The sequence below is a fragment of the Hemibagrus wyckioides genome, unplaced genomic scaffold (assembly GCF_019097595.1).
Source record: "Hemibagrus wyckioides isolate EC202008001 unplaced genomic scaffold, SWU_Hwy_1.0 Contig1, whole genome shotgun sequence".
Lineage (NCBI taxonomy): Eukaryota > Metazoa > Chordata > Actinopteri > Siluriformes > Bagridae > Hemibagrus > Hemibagrus wyckioides.
In genome coordinates, this window is record NW_026690769.1 from 766,046 (window position 1) to 789,302 (window position 23,257).

The 23,257-nt window shown below is 37.8% G+C and overlaps 3 non-coding genes and 1 gene segment (V, D, J or C); 2 read left to right on the plus strand and 2 right to left on the minus strand.

Moving 5' to 3' along the window:
• The first annotated feature begins 12,155 nt into the window (after positions 1-12,155).
• trnap-ugg (transfer RNA proline (anticodon UGG)) lies at positions 12,156-12,227 on the plus strand. Its single transcript has one exon. It is a non-coding gene; the product is annotated as a tRNA-Pro (tRNA).
• A 3,329-nt stretch (positions 12,228-15,556) lies between these two features.
• On the minus strand, positions 15,557-15,638 carry trnas-gcu (transfer RNA serine (anticodon GCU)). The gene has a single exon. It is a non-coding gene; the product is annotated as a tRNA-Ser (tRNA).
• Positions 15,639-16,253: 615 nt separating this feature from the next.
• On the minus strand, positions 16,254-16,335 carry trnal-uag (transfer RNA leucine (anticodon UAG)). Its single transcript has one exon. It is a non-coding gene; the product is annotated as a tRNA-Leu (tRNA).
• Positions 16,336-18,779: 2,444 nt separating this feature from the next.
• On the plus strand, positions 18,780-21,404 carry LOC131349625 (T cell receptor alpha variable 13-1-like). The segment is given in 3 exon segments: positions 18,780-18,819; positions 18,985-19,277; positions 21,393-21,404. Coding segments are annotated over 3 exon segments (345 nt in total).
• Positions 21,405-23,257: the final 1,853 nt, after the last annotated feature.

Sequence of the window (23,257 nt, forward strand, 5' to 3'; positions counted from 1 at the left end):
AAAAAATGCTGGGTTATTTTTTCTACCCAAATGCTGGGTTGCCTCTGTTGGGTCATTTTTCTGGGTTATTTACAGAGAATTGGGTACTTTTTGTGTAACCCAGCCGCTGGGTTTGGGTTGGGTTAGCTAGTGACTGCTGACACATCACAGACAAGACCGCCCCTCCCCCAAAGTTCAGCGGTGTATTCAACAGCTGTGTCAACTTCGTGTCTTCTCTTTTGGGCTCCAACACCGCTGACGGTTCATCTCCCTCATGCATTTAAGCGAAAATAACGCTAAATACAAGGTCTGTATACACATTTTCTCCCACTTAAGTCACATATGACAGAAAAAATTATCATTGTGTTTGTAACATTTATTACTGTTACCGTGTTAACGTTACACTCGAACTTTCAGCCTGGTCTGAGCTACATAGCTTGATAGTTTAGCTGACTCTAGCTGACAATAGCTATTAACGTTACCCTCTCCCCATTTACTCCGTGATCAAAATTCTCCCGCATTTCTCCCGAGCTATGACAATATTATTATAACTATTATTATTATTATTATTATAACTAGCTTCCATGATTTTAATGTTGACAAGATGTCTTTGTGTTCTGTGTCGTTTTGTCTTTCAGATCAGGCAATAGATGAAGAAAGCTTTCTGCTTTTAGATGAGGGGACCATCAACTACATAATCCCAAAAATTGGCCCAAGGCTAAAGTTCATGAAATACTTCAGAGAATTTGTAAGTAGTTACGGTCACTGCAGATGGAAAGGGCTTAATTTTCCCCACTTTTTGCACTATTATTTTAGCAGATCATTTTTTAAACGTTCCCAAGGCATATGTTTGCTTTTGGTGTAAAGGGCAAATTCCTGGGGATGTCAGGAGTATCTTTAAACATTTACAAGCAGTACACCATATAAACAGTTCATCAACATATTTCCAATGTAGTGAAAATGGTTGTGGCAGAACTTTTTCTTACATCAGGTCTTACAGAAGACACCTAGTGAGCAGCATGAAAACCAAGTTGAACAGCTGGCCCAGCCTGATGATGAACTTAATGCCGAAGAGGAGTTAGGACAGGAAGTTGAGGATGAATGGGATGAACTACAGCAAGAGGACATTATCGAATGGGTGACCCTTTTTTTTTTTAGCTAATCTGAAGTCTAGATCTGCCCAGACATTTTCTAACTTAAACTTTGTGGTACAACAGACCTCTAGTTTAATCTTCGATATTGTGAGCAGACTACAATTGCAGACTATGTCGTTATTTAGTCAGTTTGGTCTTGATCAAAGCCCAAAAGTAGAAGAGCTCATGCTCTTGCAGCTGAGCCTTTCAGAGAACTGGAAACAGACTATAAACAGATGCAGTATTTTGCTAAATCAGGAAACTTTATTCAGCCAGTTGAGGAGTTTTTGCCTGGGGTTTCCTATGTACAGCAATGGGATTCCACCACTGGCACTGTCCGACAAGTTGCAGTTCCTGATTCCTATCAGCGTATTCCACTACAGTGCCTTCTTGTCAAGCTACTTGAAATTCCTGGTATTTTGAAGGCCATGATAGAATGGCAGCAGAGAGAGGGTGATGCACTTCAGGATGTCTTTGATGGGGAGTTTTGTAAAACGTATCCACTTGAGGTTTCAGTTCTGCTACTGCTGTATAGTGATGACTGTGAAACTGTCAATCCTCTTGGATCGAAGACTGGGATTCACAAGTTAGGATTTATATATTTCATCATGAAGAGCTTGCCACCAGACCTGCTATCAAGTTTACGGTCACACTTCCTTCTAGCAGTTTTCAAATCAGATAATGCAATTCAACCTATGGTCTTGATGCAGTGCTGTGCCCTATTGTTGAAGAGATCAGGTGTCTTGAGAGGGATGGCATCACTGTTGATACCCCCGAATTTCATGGTGTTGTTAAGTTCACAGTTGTCCAGGTAGTGGGAGACAATCTGGGCTTGAATGCCATTCTTGTCTAAACTGAAAGCTTCCAGGTATGGGGGTGCAAATCACCTAGGATCTTTTCTGGGCCAGAAAATCCCAAAAGCGATTCAATTTCCTGCAGAGACAGAACAACAGACATCTCCCTCAGTCTCTGAGTCCCAGAGTCTCAGAGCACAAGTACCTACAGCAGAACAAAAAAAACACTAGAAACATCAGGGTCTCTCTGACGTTTAAGATAAATATCGTAATGAGTAAAGCAAACCTTTTAACCAGTAAACAAACCTTTCCTTTATTTTACTCAAGCTGTTTTTACTGTAAGGAACGTGACAGAATGTTAGATGTGTTATTATGAAACTGCGATGAGAAGAAGCACTTATGATGGGGCGGCGGGAGGAAATGTACAGTACATCATCTTTTTTGGAGAACAGGACATGTTTAGGCTTACATCCTGCTTCGTGTTAAGGTGTAAATTAAGTAGCCATCTAGAACACCATAAGTGAATTACAGAGATTTTTTTTGTTTTCTTTACGTTTTAACAAGATGCAGTTGGCGTACAGCTGGCCTCCGTGGCTCTGATTCGATTCCTTGAAAGATTCGTTCATTTTGAATGAATCCGTAATATGACTCGGGAGAGATTCATTTTTTATTGACCGCGCATGCGCAAGATCCTACCTGGTTCTGTGCGGGGAAACTTGCTCGTCACGTGACAGCCTCATAGACTTCGGCTCTGCAGTCAGTACCGTCTTCGGGTCTGGTTCGTTCGTTCTTTCATCACGTGACCACTTTTGGCTCAGTATCTGACAGTCAATATTACTAATGTAATGTTGAATGATATTTAGGAATGATCATAAAATTATCAAAACTTCCGCGGATTTCTGCAGGACTTGAAGAGCTGGACACTGGGTGAGATCGCCTGTGCTGCGGGTCTGTCAGTGTGTGTGTGTGTGTGTGTGTGTGTGTGTGTGTGTCTAAATAGTGCCCTTTGCACTTACCCATTTGTTTTGGGTTTTCTGTTTGTTAATGTATTAGTTATCACAGTATGCATTTGGGGCTGCTATTTTATTTTATTTTATTTTTAAATGGACGGGTTTTAAGCTGTAGCTGGGCTGGAAATCTTAGGTCCAATCCGGAAATCACTGGTTACTATGGTTACCGCGTCCTGCGGTCTTCACTGGTGTCCTCAACCGTTTAATAGCAAAGTAAAATAGAAATTAGGCTAGAGTATTTCACACCTCACAAGGAATAGTCAATTTTATTACAGTCTGCCTTGAAAATGCATGTGTAAGGATGTCTGCCACCAAATCGATTTCTTCTCCTCTGTCAGTCATTGTGAGTTAAAATAATTTTATTTAGTTTGTGTGGTTCTCTGCCTCTGACTACTCCAGTTGTCCAATCAAAGGACGGGAAATTGCTGACGTAATCGTATGCCTGCTAGATGGCGCCAATGACGCCAACTCGAAATCTGATTGGTTAATGTAACAATTTTAATTGCCACTTATAATAAGCTACGGGCGCCTGCACTATTCATTCTGAAGGCCTTAAGACAGATTTCTTTCACTCTGGCAACACATGATGTCAGCCACTGGCTGAAATATGATTAGATAAATATTCTTATCATTACTGGAAGCAGCGCAACCAAGAGCAAAGCTAGGAAATGTAGAGAATAGACTATTGGGAATAATTTAATACACACGCATGGAAAAATATATTAAAATGCAAATCAGTGATTCAGATCACTGCTGTTTAGGCCAGCAGAGAAGGCCTTGCTGGCACTGATGGCCCACCACTGGTTTAGATACTTTAGAAACTATTTTGGATTGGAATATTCCAGATGTAGATGCAGACACCACTGATTACTTTTTAACATTTTATTTCTGTACCACTTATCTGATCTATTCTCAGGTCAAAGGGAGCCTGTGCCTATTTCAGGCATCATCGGGCATCAAGGCAGGATACACCCTGGACAGAGTGCCAATTCATCGCAGGGTGCACACACACACTCATGTACACACTACAGAACTCCAATCAGCCTAGAAGCATGTCTTTGGGAGGAAACTGTAGCACCCGCAGGAAACCCACCAAGCAACATGCAAACTCTACACACACACACACACACACAGTGAGCAGGAGCAAGACTTGAACCCAGGACACATGGAGATGGACACGTGGAGGTGTGAGGTGAACGTGCTAACCACTAAGCCACCTGATTGCAAACATATAATTGATGTAATTAATTTAAAACTTGTTTAATTTTTATATTATGGCTTAACAGTTGTATAATTATCATTAGAATAATTACATTTGTTTAATTATATTGTTGCTATTTTCTGTATATTACAAATAGTCCCTGCTTTGGGTTTGCTTAAAATATATATAGGTCCTTTAACTAAAGCTGAATGTAAATCCTGGATTTATCTGTAAGAATCAACAATCTGTCAGCAACATTGGTGACACTGTCATGTGATGCTGTGGGGTGGAGCTTCATAAAATGAACATATTAGAGTACAGAAAGAATATTTCTATTCAGCTAAGACCATTCATGGTATAAAAAAAGCTAATAAACTAAGGTGCACAAAATCACAGAAAATAATGAACTGCTGAAGTGCGTCTGATGTAAAGTTTTGTTATTTATTTTATACGGTGTTTATTTTAAATCCTAAACTTTTACACATGCACCCACCAACTGGCCTGCACTTCACCTAGCATTATCCTGTCATCATGCATTATCAGTGTCATCAGATTTTATAAACACTACAGTTGACTAGAACTGGATCATTCATTACTGCATTGGTTTGTTTTTGTATTCAGTGTGAGAACATTTGAAGAAAAGACTAAGAATCATTTCATAAAAGTATGTTGGTTTAAAATATTATGTTGAGATTCATGATCAAGCATCTAAGTAAATTTATCTAAAGGCAGTTGTGTGTGTTTAATCCCCTGATAGGACAGAAAGTATATCATGTGAATATAAAGCATTTCTCAGTGGCCAATTTAGTTTAGTTGTTGATTTTTACAACCGTGTTCAACATCTGTTTCCTTTTAGTTTTCCCTTATTATTTATTTTTTCTGCTTTGTATTAAGTAACGTAAAGAAAATATAAAAAACAAAGATACAGTGACAAACCCAGCAGTATTTAAGAGAGAAATGGATGACACCCCAAACTGTAAATACAATTTAAATATAAGGTCTAATAAAAATTAAAAATCCAATATATGTGTGGCTGTATGACCTTTTTGCAGGGCTTTATTTATTAGTGTGTTAAGGTTTTTCTCTTCAGTGAACACAAGATGGCGCAGTCACTTATCTTATTGTGGGTCTAGAACTAGAGCACCACACAACCTGCTCACTTTCTCTGAGATGATGGAAGCTACTTTTCACAGGAAAACCTTTGTGACATAGAGTATACTTGTTCTTCTATCATACATACTGCTGATATAATATCCTAACCCCTGCCCTGGTTACTCTTAGTGCCTAAGATAATTTCAGAGATACCATTCTGATTAAACAACACAACTGTCCACTTAACACTAAACTGTCATAAGAATAAATACTCATCTAATGTCATTTCTTTGACAAACAAAAGCACCTGCTGTGTCAGAAACACTGAAAACTGGAAACTTATCTGTAAATCTGCCTTTACTCTTCTTTCTCTTCTTCTGATGCTATCATGAATACAGGAAAGTTTTATTTTTCAGATTTACAACAAAACTTGATTTCCTCCTTTCAGTATGTGTTTACTTAAATGTGCTCTGGACAGGTTCCCCATATGAGGCTGAATGTAAAGCCAGGATGTTTCAGTAAGAATCAACAATCTGACAACAACATTGGTGACACTGTCATGTGATGCTGTGGGGTGGAGCAATTTTGAAGCTTTATGGTGTTAACATATTAGATTACAGAAAGATCTCCACTATTTTCACTGAGCTAAGACCAGTCATCATGTTCACTGTTATATTCATGTATCTGTGCCTTTCACTAGGTGAGTTAACATTGACTTTTTGTTATTACAGAAATATTAACTATATTATATTAAATATTAGTCTGTGTGGTGATGCAGTGTGAAAATGCAGAGTGTGGGTCTGACTTAAGTATTTCCTGTTGATTATTTAAAGGTTAAAACATTATGATCTCTTCTCTATGACAGGTGACTCCATGGCAGATTCAATAGAGCCAGATTTCCCTCATAAAGCTGTAGGTGAAGGTGATGATGTTACTCTGTCCTGCAAATACAAATCAAGCATTACTACAGGAAACTACCTGCACTGGTACAAGCAATATCCAAAATCTAAACCTGAGTTCCTTCTTAATGTTGACCAAAAAGGAGATCTAATTTCCAACACTGACCCAAGAAAGTCTGCTAAAGTTGATGATGAACAAGTGGATCTGATCATCTCCTCTGCTGCTGTATCAGACTCTGCTCTATACTACTGTGCTCTGAGGCCCACAGTGACAGGAAATCCAGCTGCACTGTACAAAAACTGTACAGTGTTTATCTTGAATGCAGTAAATCCATATGTATAATACTGAAACTGTATATTGTGGCCATTAATAACAACAATTTAAACCTCATCAGAATGAGATAATCCCCAAAACAAAGGAATATGGTTCAGGAATTAGACCTTTTGTTGCTTCTGTTAAGATGAATAATTAATTGTTGCAGTGCGTCTGATGTAAAGTTTTGTTGCTTTATTATATATGGTGTGTAGTTTGATTTGTTTGTTTTGAAGCGTAATCTTTTACAGATGAAACCACTGACTGGCCTGAGCTTCACCTGACATCTTGTCAGTCTTATTATATTGTATTTTGTAATCATATTTTCAAACAATTAAGTAGAACTGTCTCATTTATTAGTACATTGTTTTTTCTACACTTTTGCACAGTGCTCAGTGTGAGAGAATTTGAAGAAAAGACTAATTTAATAAAATTAAGTTGGTTTCAAATTATGATTCATGATCAGGCTTCTAAGTAAATGTATCTAAAGGGAATTGTGGCTAATTCAGTGGAGTTGATGCTCCACATCTGTTTTCTTCCATTAATAATGTTGTTTTTTGTGGAAAAGAAAATGCAAAATGACAAATCTAGAGGTATTTGAGAGATAAATATATGGGGGTTATGAAGATATCTCAAACTATCTTAATATATAAAATTATTAATCCAGAGCATATGTAAGTGGCTGTCTGGAAAAACATGCCAGATGTTGCTGTGGCTTCTGTTTCTACTGTATTTTGACACCTCCATGTACATATTTCAACAAAACTATGTCTAAATGTTTTTATTTTCTATAGAATCATGCCTAGGCTGTTTGCCTGCAGAGTAAAAGTTGAATAAAGAGACAAACATGGCGGTAAAAACAGCAAAGCTGCTTATGGACTTTTAAACCTTGCTATCTGAGGCAGAACACAAACTACAAGAATAAATCACTGACTCTTTTACACTACACAATTCTACACATCTGACCACTTAAGACTAAACTGTAATAAGAATAAATACTCATCTAACGTCATTTCTGTGACAAACAAAAGCACCTGCTGTTTCAGAAACACTGAACTCATCTGAAACTCTGCCTTTATTGTTCTTTCACTTCTGATGCTATCTTGAGTACAGGAACATTTTATATTTTATATTTAACTCCCTGTAACCTTGTGTGGTTGTTAGGGCTGAGCATTATGGGGTTAATTAAAGTTTGTAAAAATATTTCTTCCTTATTCTCAAATAAACCTTATTTTCTTCCTTAGTGGTTCTGACAATATGCTGCCTTCTGCTGCACACATGACCCACAGAGGAAGACAAACAAACACAACAAATTTATACACACAAAACCAATAAATACCACTGCAACATACATTTAATCCAGTAAAACTGTCTTAGATAGAATTTCACAGAACAATGAGGCAATGGAACTGAGAAATGGTATTAGTGAATCCAAGGATTCTTAGAACCACATTTTATTATTAATGCAAAAACATTTCTACAGATTTATATAAACAGTATACAGAACAGCAGATCTGTCATGAATATACATAAATACAAGTAGGTGGAGCTAGAGGTGGAGATGTACATCAAATAGTAACACTGACATTCATTTCTAAAGCTAGAGGTTTGAACTAAACACTCAGGAAAACAATGTTGTTCCTCTTCGTGGTGTTTTTCACTCTTTCTGATGTTGGTAAGTCATATACACTGCACACAAAATATTATTTTTCAATAACTCTAATTAAGAAGACACAATTTTTCATGTGAAATGTGTCATTTATGATTAAAATATCACAATATTGTTGTAATGTTTTTATAGCAGAGGCTGCTGACAATAACATTAAACCAGATCAAACCAATGTATTTTCAATGGAAGGCAGCAACATCTCACTGTCCTGCACATATACTGGATCAGTTGACAGTCTCCACTGGTATCGACAAAAAGCTGGATCAAGACCCGAGTTTCTGCTGCTGATTCTTGAACGCACTGAAACTGTCATAAAGGCTCAACCACCTCATCCACGATTGTCCATAAAACAAGATAAAACGAATAAGAAAGTGGATCTGATCATCTCCTCTGCTGCTGTATCAGACTCTGCTCTATACTCCTGTGCTCTGGAGCCCACAGTGACAGGAAATCCAGCTGCACTGTACAAAAACCTTCACACAGTTTTGTTATATTGAAAGCAGTTCTGTCAATGCTTTAGAGAAAGTTACATGTCCTTTTGGGGGATTCTCTGTTTCTCTACTGGTCAGGGTCATGGTTAATAAGGAGTCACACATAAGGTGAGAAAACACCCTGAATGGGATGTCAGTCCTTTGCAGAGCTCCATACACAAACTCTTTCACACAAAGGGGAAATTTCTCCTAGCAAATTCCTACTCTCATGTTTTTTGGAGGTGATGCAAATCTGCACACAAACTGACAGTGAACTAAACTCATCATCAAACTGGGGATCCTGAAGCTGTGATGCAGCAACACTACCTGCTGTTCAGTGTGAGAAAAAAATCATTTCATAAAAGTATGTTGGTATAAAATATTATGGAAAAGGAAAGGAAATGAAAATGGAAATTGTGTATTAACATTTGTATTTTCAGTTAAATGGATGTACAATGTCTGCCAAATTTTAAATGGATCAGCAAAAATCCATTCACAGTTGCATTTCCCAGGTCTTAAGTGTTACGACCCTGACCAGTGGAAACAGCACTTACTCTTCCCTGCACCACCTTCCATTCACAAACCTGTGCTCCACCTCAGTCCTGCCTCCACATATGGCTTTCATGGAGGAGGTGAGAGGAAGAAGCCCTTTCTCTACAAAAAAACATGGCAGCATCTTAACAAATTGGGGAACAATATTTTTTTGGACTGATGTTTAATCATTATTCATAGTTTCATGTTTGGTGAAGGTCAAACAGAGTTTATCACAACAAACACCTCATACCAAGTGTCATGTTGGTGGAGGGGTGAGGATTCGGTTGTTTTGCAGCCACAGGCTCTAGAAAACTTTTAATCATTTGGACATTGATGATCTCCACTTTATATTAGAATATTCTTGAGACAAATGTAAGACTGTCCATGAGCTTATGTTGTGCTGAAACTGGGTCATATTAAAGGACAATAATCACAAGCAGACCAGCAAATTTGTCTCTTTAAGGATGCTGAATCTGAGGACTTGTTTTTGTCTAGGTTAATGTCAGAAATACAGATAAAAAAGAAAAAGACGGGTTATTCTTGTGTTCTGATATGCTGAAATGCTGTAATGATTCCAAATGAAACTGGACCTGGACACAACAGAACCATGTGGAGTGTTAAAGTAGCCATGAACATTAAACCTGAACAAAGCTTCAGCACAGATACATGGTGTGTGGAGTGCAGTCCGACTGAAACACTTGAATTACTGCAGAATCTTGAGCTTAATACAAGATGCTTATGTATTTGTGCACATGCTCTCAAACACCACCTTGTTAGGGGTTTTATATTGTTATAATTTTATGGGGAATTTTTTAAAATCCTATCAATCACTACAGTACCTCTGGTGTTTTGTTTAGACTTTAAGGGTGTACTATAAATCTGCTGAAGAATTTAATTTCACAATAAGAATTGTTTGTAATTGCAACAATATATTTTGTAGATTAGAAAAGGTTTAAGTTCATAGAAATAGGAAATACAGGAACTAAATATATGAATCTTTTGCTCATTAAATTCTTTTAGAACATGTGTGTGTATTTTACATAATGCGGCAAATCCTGCACTCTGATTGGTTAAAACAGAGGGAAGCTACAGTTGAGGCTTTGTACACAAGAAATGCTTAGATGCTTCACTGAAGACAGAGTAGAAGGAAACTTGACATTTACTGTAACATAAAAAGGAAACTTTCAGAAGAACAGAGGAAATTAAAACATGATGGTTTTCTGTATGTTTCTGTTTTTTACCATGTTCATAGGTAAGCTTATATTTTATATATCCCCATATATCATGTTTAAATGTTTTATAACTAGTAAAGAAATGTTTCCATGTGTGAGTGTTTTAGATTGTAAGCATGTACTGTATGTATACTGTATAATATAAAATGATAATATTCTGAAATAAATGTCCTCTTCAGGTGAGAGCACACAGGACAGCATTACTCCAACATCTTCTGCTGTCTATGGTAAAGAGGAGCAAGCAGTTACACTCTCCTGTGATTATAAATACACTGTTTCTATGAACAATCTACAGTGGTATCGACAATATTCCAATGCAGCACCAGAATTCCTCGTTCTGTTGATGGAATCGGGAGGGAATCAGACAGGTGATACTCCTCATCCTCATTTGTCTGCTAAAGTTCATAAGAGTCTGAAGCGTGTGGATTTGGAGATCTCGCCTGCTTCAGTATCAGACTCTGCACTGTACTACTGCGCCTTGCAGCCCACAGTGACAGGAAAGTCAACTTCACTGTCCAAAAACATACAGAGACCTCAAACATGAAAGTGTTAAAGAATCACAATAAGAAGAAAAGACTGGAAGCTATGCATAACATCAGCATTCTGATTATTGATCCAATAGAAATGTATGTATATAACCATATATGAATACTTTATTTGAATTGAATAGACAAAACATTCTAAGTGAATCCAAATACAGATAGAAAAGTTAGGTGTGTGTTTGAAGAAGCCACATGTTCACTCCCTCTGCAGTATTAAGTGCAGTTCTCATAAACAATAGTGGCAGGTTTGATGGTTTATTTACTTAATGACAGTGTAAAGATCACATGCTGGAATTTGATTCTGTTCTAGGAATAAAAATGTGGATATTGTACAACTCTTTTGACAAGCAGCTGATCTGATTTAATTTTTTTTTTATGTTTGTTTGTTTATTTTACTGAGCATGAGATTTAATGTGTTCATCATGTGTGTCTTTGCAGGATCTTTAATATATTTTTGAGAATTACAGGATACCTGAAAGTATGTATAACTAAGAATAAGAATTGTGGAAAATAAAAACACAGTTTCCATCACACAATCAGGAAATAAATAAGCTCTACTGAAATAGTGCTCCATAATCAATTCTTGAGGTAGATGAGCTACAACAGCTAAAGACCACATCGGGTTTCATTCCTGTTCACCAAGAACAGAAATCTAAGACTACAGTAACAACCCTGTAAATGACATAAATCATACTAAAATATTTTTTTAAAATCCATAGCAACCACATGGGACTCCATTATAGCTTCCTAGTGTCACCCTATCGAACAGATGAGACCTTGTAACAGTTATCAAACCATACCCCACCAGCCACCTGAGTTTCTTTAGCAACCAGCTAATTCAATTTTATTACCAACTGGAATCATTTTTAAACTTACTGCAAATATCACAGAAACTACTTGAAGCCTCATAATATTCACCAAGCTATACTGGAGCAACAGTACAGTTTCCAGCAAAGAAGCTACAATCCTGTAAACTTGACCTATACTGAAACCTCCACCTGACACTAAAGCAAGCTTGTTCTACAAGAATTGATTTTGATCTTCATGTCCACCGAGATTAATGATATATTTGGCCCAATGGCAAGAGCTGCTTACTTGGTTCACACTTAACGTCTGCATTCCAAAAAAGGTTCAAATCCCACAGGAGCCCTCACTTTATTGTTAACTTGACTTTGTGTAACCGAGTTCCTTTTACTCGGACCCCAGTCCATATGAACAGGAAGGTCATACAGTTACAGAGTACAGTGACCCTCCATTGGCACACAACAAGCTAGCTTGGGACAACCTGGCTCGTTGGTCTAGGGGTATGATTCTCGCTTTGGGTGCGAGAGGTCCCGGGTTCAAATCCCGGACGAGCCCTGGTCCTACATGGAATAAAGTGGTTGGGACAAAACTAATGGGAACTTGTGCTGCTGGCTTGGTTCTTGCTTGGAAGCTTGTTTTTCCAGAGGTCCAAGAAGGTTCAAATCCCACTGTAATTACCTCTGAAAATTAAAGCTCCAACCTGGAGCCTCTCTTTGGAATATGGGGAGCAGGATAGAGAATGTCACACTTTGTGGAGACATGAACCTCTGTAATATTAATATAATAGAGTACAGAAAGACCTCAGAATATTGTCGTTTTACTAACACCATTCATCATGTTCACTGTTATATTCATGTGTCTGTGGCTTTCATTAGGTAAGTTATCATTGATCTTTTCAGAAAGGAGATAATAAATTAATGATTAATTAGCCTGTGTGATGTTAAGAAAAAATAGAATATGAGTTATATAACTCAAAACTAAAAAATTATTATGTTCTCTTCTCTATAACAGGTGACTCCATGGCAGATTTATTAGAACCACTTTTCACTCATAAAGTTGTAGATGAAGGTGATGATGTTACTCTGTCCTGCAGCTACAAAGACAGTGGTTCAGTAAACAGCCTACAATGGTACAAACAACATCCAAAATCTAAACCTGAGTTCCTTTTTTTATCACTCCGTGTGGAGGTAAATCCCTATGCCACCACGTCTGTCTGCTAAAGTTGATGATAAAACTAAACAAGTGGATCTGATCATCTCCTCGGCTGCTTTTAATGTTTGATAATATACAATTAGAAGGTAATTTATTCATAATCACACTCTCTGGTATCACCCAGATGAGGATGGGTTCACATTTGAGTCTTCCTCATATCGTCTCACAGAGTTTTTTCTTGCCGCTGTTGCCTCAGAGTTGCTCATTAGGGGTAAAGTTAATTTTCAACATTGTAATTTCTATTCTGAATTTCTGTATTTCTGTAAAGCTGCTGTCCATTGTTAAAAGTGCTGTACAAATAAAAATGAAGTGAACTGAATTGAATTGAACTGAATTTAATTACCTTTTGGTTATAGACACAGCAAATTTACTTATGAGAGATTTTGTTTAAATCTGGATCAGTTTCCTATGATTTTCCACAGCAAATTATCATAATTATTTATAAATGTACAAATAATTTAAAAAACACACAAACAGATAAAGGCTTATAGTATTGTATAGATGATGAATCTTGAAATACGACACCAGCCATAATGACTCTAGATTTCTGTCACTGACACTGTGTGAAGTGATCTGTACAAAATAACACTAAAACTGCATCACTTCCTGGGTGTGTCCTTCTAGAGATGTGTAAAGTTCAGCACATACAGCACTATTATACAGAATCCTCACAGAGCTGTGTTCAGAAATGGATCAACTATACAACTTACTGTACATAGTGAGATACATACCACTGATTCTCACTCTAGTTACAGGTAATTCATTTTCATCAGTTTATCAATAGTTTTAACTATCACAATCATATTTAATCAGTTAATTAATTACATTAATTAATAACCATGGTTTTTTTGGCGACGCTACCCATGCACTTGGAGGGTTGTGGGGCTGTGGTCAAGGGAGGCCTGCCAGGTCGGGAAAGAGAGGCACTCTGGCAGGCGGTCGCAATGGTTGTACCACGCATGCTTCCATTACCAGACGTGATTCAAGATCCAAACCCAGGAAAGGTTTGAAAGGCTTAGGCTCTTGTTGACAAGGTTTGCTGATATGAACTCGCATCCCAGTCTGTTGCAATCAATTCAATTCAATTCAATTTTATTTGTATAGCGCTTTTAACAAAGAGCATTGTCTCAAAGCAGCTTTACATGAGAAACCACATAAGAAAACAACAAACATATGAACAGACAAACAGACAAACAGTCCTAGATGTTATCCCAAGTGAGCAAGCCTGAGGTGACTGAGGCGACTGTGGCAAGGAAAACTCCCTTAGATGGTATGAGGAAGAAACCTTGAGAGGAACCAGACTCAAAAGGGAACCCATCCTCATTTGGGTGACAATTGTGTGATGTAGATACAGCATGTGTATAGTGTTATGTGAATCAATAAGGAGGTTGTTGTCCATGGCGCTGCTTGAATATCCCAATCCTCACAAGCAGAACCCGGCTGGAGCTGGTCCATCTCCGGATGCCACTGGAGCCGGCACAGTCTCTGTATGCCTCGGGATGGGTAGAAGAAAGGAAACAATGGAACAGCATTAGCGTAGCTGCTGTTCATAATATTAGCAGTACTAGCTGAATGTGCATTTAATCAGATGTACTGGAGTGCAAGGTTATGGGAAGTGTTAGATGTATGCCTGACTAAAGAGATAAGTCTTTAGTCTATATTTAAACTGGGAGACTGTGTTCGGGGCTCAGACACAGTCTCCCAGTTTAAAGGAAGGAAGACTATTCCAGAGTTTTGGAGCTAAATACAAAACGCTCTACCTCCTTTTGTGGATTTTGATATTTTGGGAACTACTAGAAGTCCAGAATTTTGTGATCTTAAAGAGCGTGGTGGATTGTAATGTGTTAGAAGACTGGATAGATAGGTGGGAGCTAAACCATTTAGAGCCTTGTATGTGAGTAGAGCTAGTTTATAGTCAATTCTAAACTTAACAGGTAGCCAGTGCAGGGATGATAATATTGGGGTTATATGATCATATTTTCTTGATCTGGTAAGAACTCTGGCGGCTGCATTCTGGACTAACTGTAGCTTGTTTATTGAAGATGCAGGACAACCACCTAGTAATGCATTACAGTAGTCCAGTCTGGAGGTCATGAATGCATGAACTAGCTTTTCTGCATCAGATACAGATAAAATGTTCCTAAGCTTGGCAATATTTCTAAGATGGAAGAAGGCTGTTTTTGTGATATTGTAAATATGGTTTTCAAAGGATAAGTTGCTGTCTAATATTACACCCAGGTCTTTCACTGTTGAGCTAGTAGTAACAGTGCATCCTTCTAGGTGCAAGCTGAATTGTGAGAGCTTCTGTGTACTAGTTTTTGGGCCAATAAGTAATATCTCCGTTTTGTCAGAATTTAATAATAGGAAATTATCGGCCATCCAATCTCTAATATCTTTAACACACTCAGTTAATCTAGACCAATTAGAAATTTCATCTGGTTTTGATGAGATATATAAAGGTGCACGATCCGGGCTGCTGTCTGCATTGATCTGCATGGATCTCCAGCGGCGACCCGTCAGCCTTACAGCATCTGCGTCCAACCAGCATGGAAATACAGCACACGGTTGCGAAACACCTAGACCCAGGGTTAGCTTTTCTCGATCCCCTCTAGCACTCCGAAGCATTCCGCGTGCAAGAGTTGTGGTAAAGAGGAGGTTAAAGGGCACACAAGCGACGAGGATGGGATTCGAACCCACGCGTGCAGAGCACAATGGATTAGCAGTCCATCACCTTAACCTCTCGGCCACCTCGTCAGGTGCAATTGAGGCACCCACGACCAAATGTCCACAGAGACCGCAACAATTCCGTAGCGGAGCACCATAACTCAACGCGTTTAAACAAGCCTGTTCCCAAAGCAACTGGAGCCCATCCCACGTGCATTAGCAGTCTGTTTCCTTAACCTCTTGGCATCCTAGGTCACCCACATGACCTTACACCTCAGTGCACCTGGCACTTGCACTCCATTGCCCAAACCTCTTGGCCACCACTTCTTATGTCGATTTTTTATTCTTGGTTGAATTGTTGTTTTGTTGGTAGCTCGTAACCATGGTAAGGGCACGACTGATGCGGCTCACACACGCGGAAACCGTGTTTTGTGTACCGTTCTGTGGTTGTTTGGACTTGCTGTTTGAAAAAGCAAGGTGTGAAACGGAGCAGCCGGCGTTGACACCAGTTGCCGAAACCTGGGAGCTATTTCAGCACCTGGGTCTGGGGGCTCCGGTACCGTGTGAGCTCGTTTTTTTTTTTTGCAGCCAGGCAGCCAGCTAACAGCAACTCTTAAGCACATTTGCAGAAGGCACAGGAGCCACAACCCCTGTAAAGCCTTTGCGGTGCCAGAGCCCACAACCACTGCCTTGAAAAGGCTCAGCTGGCAGCAGCGGGATTTGAACCCACACCTCCGAAAAGACTGGAGCCTAAATCTAGCGCCTTAGACCACTCGGCCACGCTACCCCAGGGAACAGTACTTATAGACCTCTGTGGAGAGCACACTGACATACTGTCTGGGTGTGTGGTACACAGGCTGCACAGATGAGGACAGACAAACTGTGCAGAGGGTGAAAAACAGCTCAAAAAATCATCGGCTGCCCTCTGCCCTCCTTGGATGACATGTCCAGGTCCTGCTGCCTCAGCAAAATCAAGGCCATCACAGGAGACTCCTCACATCCTGCTCATCACTTGTTTGACCTGTTGCCATCTGGGTGGCACTTCAGGTCAACAAAGTCTCACACCACCAGACTTACAAACAGCTTCTTCCCCTGGGCCATTCGGACTGCAAACAATCACTGAACACACACACACACACATTCTACCTAATAAAATGTGCAATTCCACTGTGCACTTTAATCTGTCTGTGAATTGAGTACAAGTTATACCTTAATATTGGCTTTGCACAAATTAGATTTCAAGCAAATATATAATTGGGAACATTTTGTTGCAGCTTTATGAATGTTCTGCTTATATTACAGTAGCCCTTTAAAAAAGGGTACAAGTATGCATATGTATGAAAGGAGAGTCCATAACCTGAGGTACTGAGATATTGAGAAGGGTTCAGTATTTATATTAACATATTTTTACATATGTTTCTTTATTGACATGCACAACCAGTTATTACAACATTATTACAACAATACTAATTCTAACAAAGTCCTGAATATGTACAATATGGCTATATTTCTGGACACCTAACCATCACACCAGTATGTGGGCATTCTCCAAACTGCTGCACAATTGTATAGGATGTTTTTATATTCTTACAAAAACATGTTCCAGCTCAATGAAGATGTTTATTACAAGTTTGGTGTGGAATAAAATGAGTTACCTGCACACAGCCCTGAACTCAAACCCACTCAACACTTTTGGGATGAATTAGAATTCTGACTGCACCCCAAGCCACACATGCCTGATGTTTTAGGGCTGTATGGACACATGGACATACAGTATCTCACAAAAGTAAGTACACCCCTCACGGTTTTGTAAATATTTTATTATATCATTTCATGTGACAACACTGAAGAAACGACACTCTGCTCCAATGTAAAGTAGTGAGTGTACAGCCTGTATAACAGTGTAAATTTGCTGTCCCCTCAAAATAACTCAACACACAGCCATTAATGTCTAAACCGTTGGCAACAAAAGTGAATACACCCGTAAGTGGAAATGTCCAAATTGGGCCCAAAGTGTCAATATTTTGTGTGGCCACCATTATTTTCCAGCATTGCCTTAACCCTCTTGGGCATGGAGTTCACCAGAGCTACAGGTTGCCATATATTTACAAAAATGTGAGGGGTGTACTCACTTTTGTGAGATACTGTATATTGCCACTTACTGAACAATCATCTAATTTTTAATATTATTAGTGTATATTTTGCAACAAGTTTGAAGTAATATCTAAATAAAGCTAGTCTAAGTAGATTGATTGATAATGTTAAATTGCCCCTAGGTGTGAATGGGTGAGCAAATGGCTGTGTGTGTGTGTGTGTGTGTGTGAAAGAGAGAGAGAGAGAGAGAAACATTTTTTTTTTTTCAATTATATTTCTGCACATATTTGGTAAGTTCAAAAACAATTTTTTTTGGTGTTAAGGTTTTTCTCTTCAGTGAACACAAGATGGCGCAGTCACTTATCTTAATGTTGGTCTAGAACTAGAACGCCACACAACCTGCTCACATTCTCTGAGACATAGAGTATACTTGTTCTTCTATCATACATACTGCTGATATAATATCCTAACCCCTGCCCTGGTTACACTTAGTGCCTAAGCTAATTTCAGAGATACCATTCTGATTAAACAACACAACTGTCCACTTAACACTAAACTGTCATAAGAATAAATAATCATCTAATGTCATTTCTTTGGCACCTGCTGTGTCAGAAACATTAAAAACTAGAAACTTATATGTGAATGTGCCTTTATTCTTCTTTCTCTTCTTCTGATGCTATTGTGAGTACAGGAAAGTTTTATTTTTCAGATTTAACTGTTAGAGCTGAGAAATAAGGGATTAATTCAACCTTAATTACCAAGGGAAACTACTAATTTCTTCCTCATTCTTAAATAAAACATATTCTCTTCCACTTAGTGTTTCTAACATTAATCTGCCTGCTGGTGTTTACACAAACTTTCTCTAATTTAGAGATATCACTAACATATGTGAAATAACATAAATACATTAATTTCCTGCTTTCAGTATGTGTTTACTTAAATGTCCTCTGGACAGGTTCCCCATATGAGGCTGAATGTAAAGCCAGGATGTTTCAGTAAGAATCAACAATCTGACAACAACATTGGTGACACTGTCATGTGATGCTGTGGGGTGGAGCAATTTTGAAGCTTTATGGTGTTAACATATTAGATTACAGAAAGATCTCCACTATTTTCACTGAGCTAAGACCAGTCATCATGTTCACTGTTATATTCATGTATCTGTGGCTTTCACTAGGTGAGTTAACATTGACTTTTTATTATTACAGAAATATTAACTATATTATATTAAATATTAGTCTGTGTGGTGATGCAGTGTGAAAATGCAGAGTGTGGGTCTGACTTAAGTATTTCCTGTTGATTATTTAAAGGTTAAAACATTATGATCTCTTCTCTATGACAGGTGACTCCATGGCAGATTCAATAGAGCCAGATTTCCCTCATAAAGCTGTAGATGAAGGTGATGATGTTACTCTGTCCTGCAAATACAAATCAAGCATTACTACAGGAAACTACCTGCACTGGTACAAGCAATATCCAAAATCTAAACCAGAGTTCGTTCTTATTGTTGACCAAAAAGGAAATCCAATTTCCAACACTGACCCAAGAATGTCTGCTAAAGTTGACGATAAAACTAAACAAGTGGATCTGATCATCTCCTCTGCTGCTGTATCAGACTCTGCTCTATACTACTGTGCTCTGGCGCCCACAGTGACAGGAAATCCAGCTGCACTGTACAAAAACTTTCACACAGTTTTGTTATATTGAAAGCAGTTCTGCTGATGATGTTGAGCTGCTATTTACATGCTATTTTTGGCGAATTCTGTCTCTCTTGCAATTTATAAAGGGTTCATAAATATGTTATAGTTTGACAAATGTTGGATTATTAGGAGATAGCTAATTGTTTTTTAAGCTTCATTAACCACTTTATCCTGTTCAGAGATCTATAGCTTTTCTTGGCAACACTGGAAATGAGGGAAACCTGAGCTCAATCTCGAACTGGGGACCATGGAACTGTGAGGCAGCAATACTATCTGATGTCTTTGTCTGACAGTTCATCAGTGCCTGAAAAGTAAAAATTAGTTAAATATTTTGCATTCATTAATGGTATAATATTTGGTTTAGAGAGGGATTATTAATATAACTTTTAAAAGTAGCTTTTCCTTATTTTGGTATTCAATCTTCTTGGGGATTTCTTTAGATGCTCTGATGAGTCTACATGCAGAAAGAAGAAGAAGAGGCTTAAAGCCATGTAAAAGCAACAATCCACAGGTTAAAAAATACATGACTGTTGGCATCACAGTGATGACAGTTTTTATGGTGCATCACATAGAATCTTATCTGAGCCAGAAAATCCCAGAAGTGTCTCAATTTCATGTAGAGATAGGAGAGCAGACCCCTCTCTCCCATCCTCATCATTACATTCAGGGAAATATTGATAGCATCATGTGAAACTATTCAGCTGTTTAATATTAAACTGCACTCAGTGTCAGAGCAGAAGACTCTATGGAAGATAATGAAAACCACTAGAAAGATGATTAGGGTCTATCTATCCACCATTGAGGATCCTTACCAGAAAATATATACAACTTTGTGGATGTTGCCTCCGAGCCTCTTCCAGACACTTTACTCAGATAGTCAGGTATACATCTTTATACACTGATGATACTATTCCATATTCCTTGATAACCTGGAAATAAAAAGTAAAAGCTTGGTTCAATCATCACAGCAGAATTTTACAATATACAATATACCAGTATAGGCCGTGCATTTCAGACCTAGTCATTTGTATTGATGTGCTCTGTGTAGAAAAAAAGAGTAATGTAATTAACAAATGAATCAAATAGGAAAACGTTTTCATTATTTTCATTGTCTGTACTGCTTATCCAATCTATCCTCAGGTCACAGGGAGCCTGTACCTATCTCAGGAATCAAGGCAGGATACACCCTGGATGGAGTGCCAGCCAATCGCAGGGCACACACACAACGGGCAATTTAGAGACTCCAATCAGCCTAGATAATAATAACTTTAGCTAGCTTAGTAAATGACAGTGTAAAGTTTACATGCCTGAAATACCCAAAAATGTTACACCATTCCATTTGATGAACAGTTATTTCTTTGTTTATTGTGCTTGAGATCTGATGTGTTTAACATATGTTTCTGTGCAGGTTTACTTTGGTCTTGAGTCTTGAATAATAAGAATGTCCACTAGTTTGATTTCCCAGTGTGTTTTTGACATTGATTGAAATACTTCAGCACTTAATTGTTGTGGGTTTTGGGAATATGTCTGTTACCCTCTGAGACCCTGCATCTGTGGAACCTGTAAAAGAAAGCAAGATTGTTTAGGAAACTTCTAAGTGAGATTTTTGTTTCAGGCCCCAAGACACAAATGAGCCTAATTATATTTGATAATAAATCTGTACTACTGATAATAATTAGGGGTGAATCAATACTACACTGTGAACTCACAAACAATGCCCCAATGTATATATATTGAATTTACAACAACATAACATTTAATTATTATTTAATATTTACAGAATAGATTGATTGTTTTCATTAATAGAAATGATATGCTGTCAGTATTTGTTTACTATGTGCTTAGGACAGGTTACTCATTCAAGGTTGACTAGAACTCATTCATTATTACAGTGATTTTTTCTGTTGTTTTGCACAGTGTTCAGTTTGGGCAAAATAAATAAATAATTTCATAAAAGTTTTTCGGTGTCAAATATTATCTTGTGATTAATAATCAAGTATTTAAGTAAATTTAAGGTAATTGTGTAATTGTGTGTTTACTCCCCTGATAGGACAGGATGTAGGACAGGATGTAGGACAGGACCATGAACATATATAACCAAAACAATTTGGAAATGTTTTTATCTTTTATATAATCTTGCAGAGGCTGTTTGCCTACAGTGTAAACGTTGAATAAAGAGACAAACATGGCGGTAAAAACAGTAAAGCTGCTTACAGACTTGGAAACCTTGATATCTGAGGCAGAGCACAAACTACAAGGATTAATCACTGACCCTTTCATTCTACACAATTCTACACATATGACCACTTAAGACTAAACTGAAATAAAAATAAATACTCATCTAATGTCATTTCTGTGACAAACAAAAGCACCTGCTGTGTCAGAAACACTGAACTCATCTGAAACTCTGCCTTTATTGTTCTTTCACTTCTGATGCTATCTTGAGTACAGGAACATTTTATTTTTTCTATTTAACTCCCTGTAACATTGTGTGTTTGTTAGGACTGAGCATTAAGGGGTTAATTAAAGTAAAAAAAAAAAACGTCTTCCTTATTCTCAAGTATAGTGGTTCTAACAATAAGCTCCCTTCTGCTGCACACATGACACACAGAGGAAGGAAAACAGACAAAACCAATTTCAACACAAAACCAATAAATACCACTGCAACATTTAATTCATTAAAACTATCTTAGATAGAATTTTACAGAATGATCAAGAAATGGAAAATGTAGGAACAAGCAAACTTTCACACAGTTTTGTTATATTGAAAGCAGCTTTACCAATGCTTTAGAGAAAGTTCCATGCCCTTTTGGGGGATTCTCTCTTTCTCTCTTCTGGTGATTGTCATGTTTTTTGGAGGTGATTCAAAACTGCACACAAACTGACAGTGACCTGAACACATCATCAAACTGGGGATCCTGAAGCTGTGATGCAGCAACACTACCTGCTGTGTCACTGTGCTATCACACTGTTAAAATCCTTCTGCTTAAAGTGTTTTCTTGTAGTGTGGTGTTGTGTCATTGTTAATAAAGAAAGATTTCTACCCTCATGGTACAATTCCATATTGACTGATAACAAGTGCACTAAAGACAAGGCTCAGGTCAATCCTCATAGCAGAATTCCACAATGCCAGTGGACTCATGATCCTCTCTGTTCTGTCTGGAGTAATTACACTGCAGATGAAGGGCATTTTATTGTCTAAGTGTAGTAACTTCACATATATAATAGTCAAACTAATCAGTAAACCAATTCCTTGTATTTTTAAACAAGTAACTAGAACCGTCTTATTCTTTAGTGCATTGTTGTCTTCTGCTCTTTTGCAGTGTTCAGTTTGAGAAAGTGTGAAGAAGAGAAATGTTTCATAAAAGAATGTTAGTTTAAAATATAATGTTGTGAATCATGATCAAGCATAAGAAAATTTATCTAAAGGGAATTCTGTGTGTTGTGAATACAATTAAATTCTAAGGTCAAATATAAAAATATTAATCCAGAGCATACGTGTGACTATATGACCTGTTTGCAGGGTTTTATTTATTTATTAGTGTGTTATGTTTTTTCTCTTCAGTGAACACAAGATGGGGCAGTCACTTATCTTATTGTGCCTCAACAACTAGAGCACCACACAACCTGCTCACATTATTTGAGACGATGAAAGCTACTTTTCACAGTAAAACCTTTGTGACGTTCTTCAATCATACAAAAATCAACAAAAGCACCTGCTGTGTGAGAAACACTGAAAACTGGAATCTTATCTGTAAATCTGCCTTTACTCTTCTTTCTCTTCTTCTCTTGATATCATAAGTACAGGAAAGTTTTATTTTTTAAGATTTAACTGTTAGAGTTGAGCATTAAGGGAATACATTAATTTCCTGCTTTCAGTATGTGTTTACTTAAATGTCCTCTGGACAGGTTTCC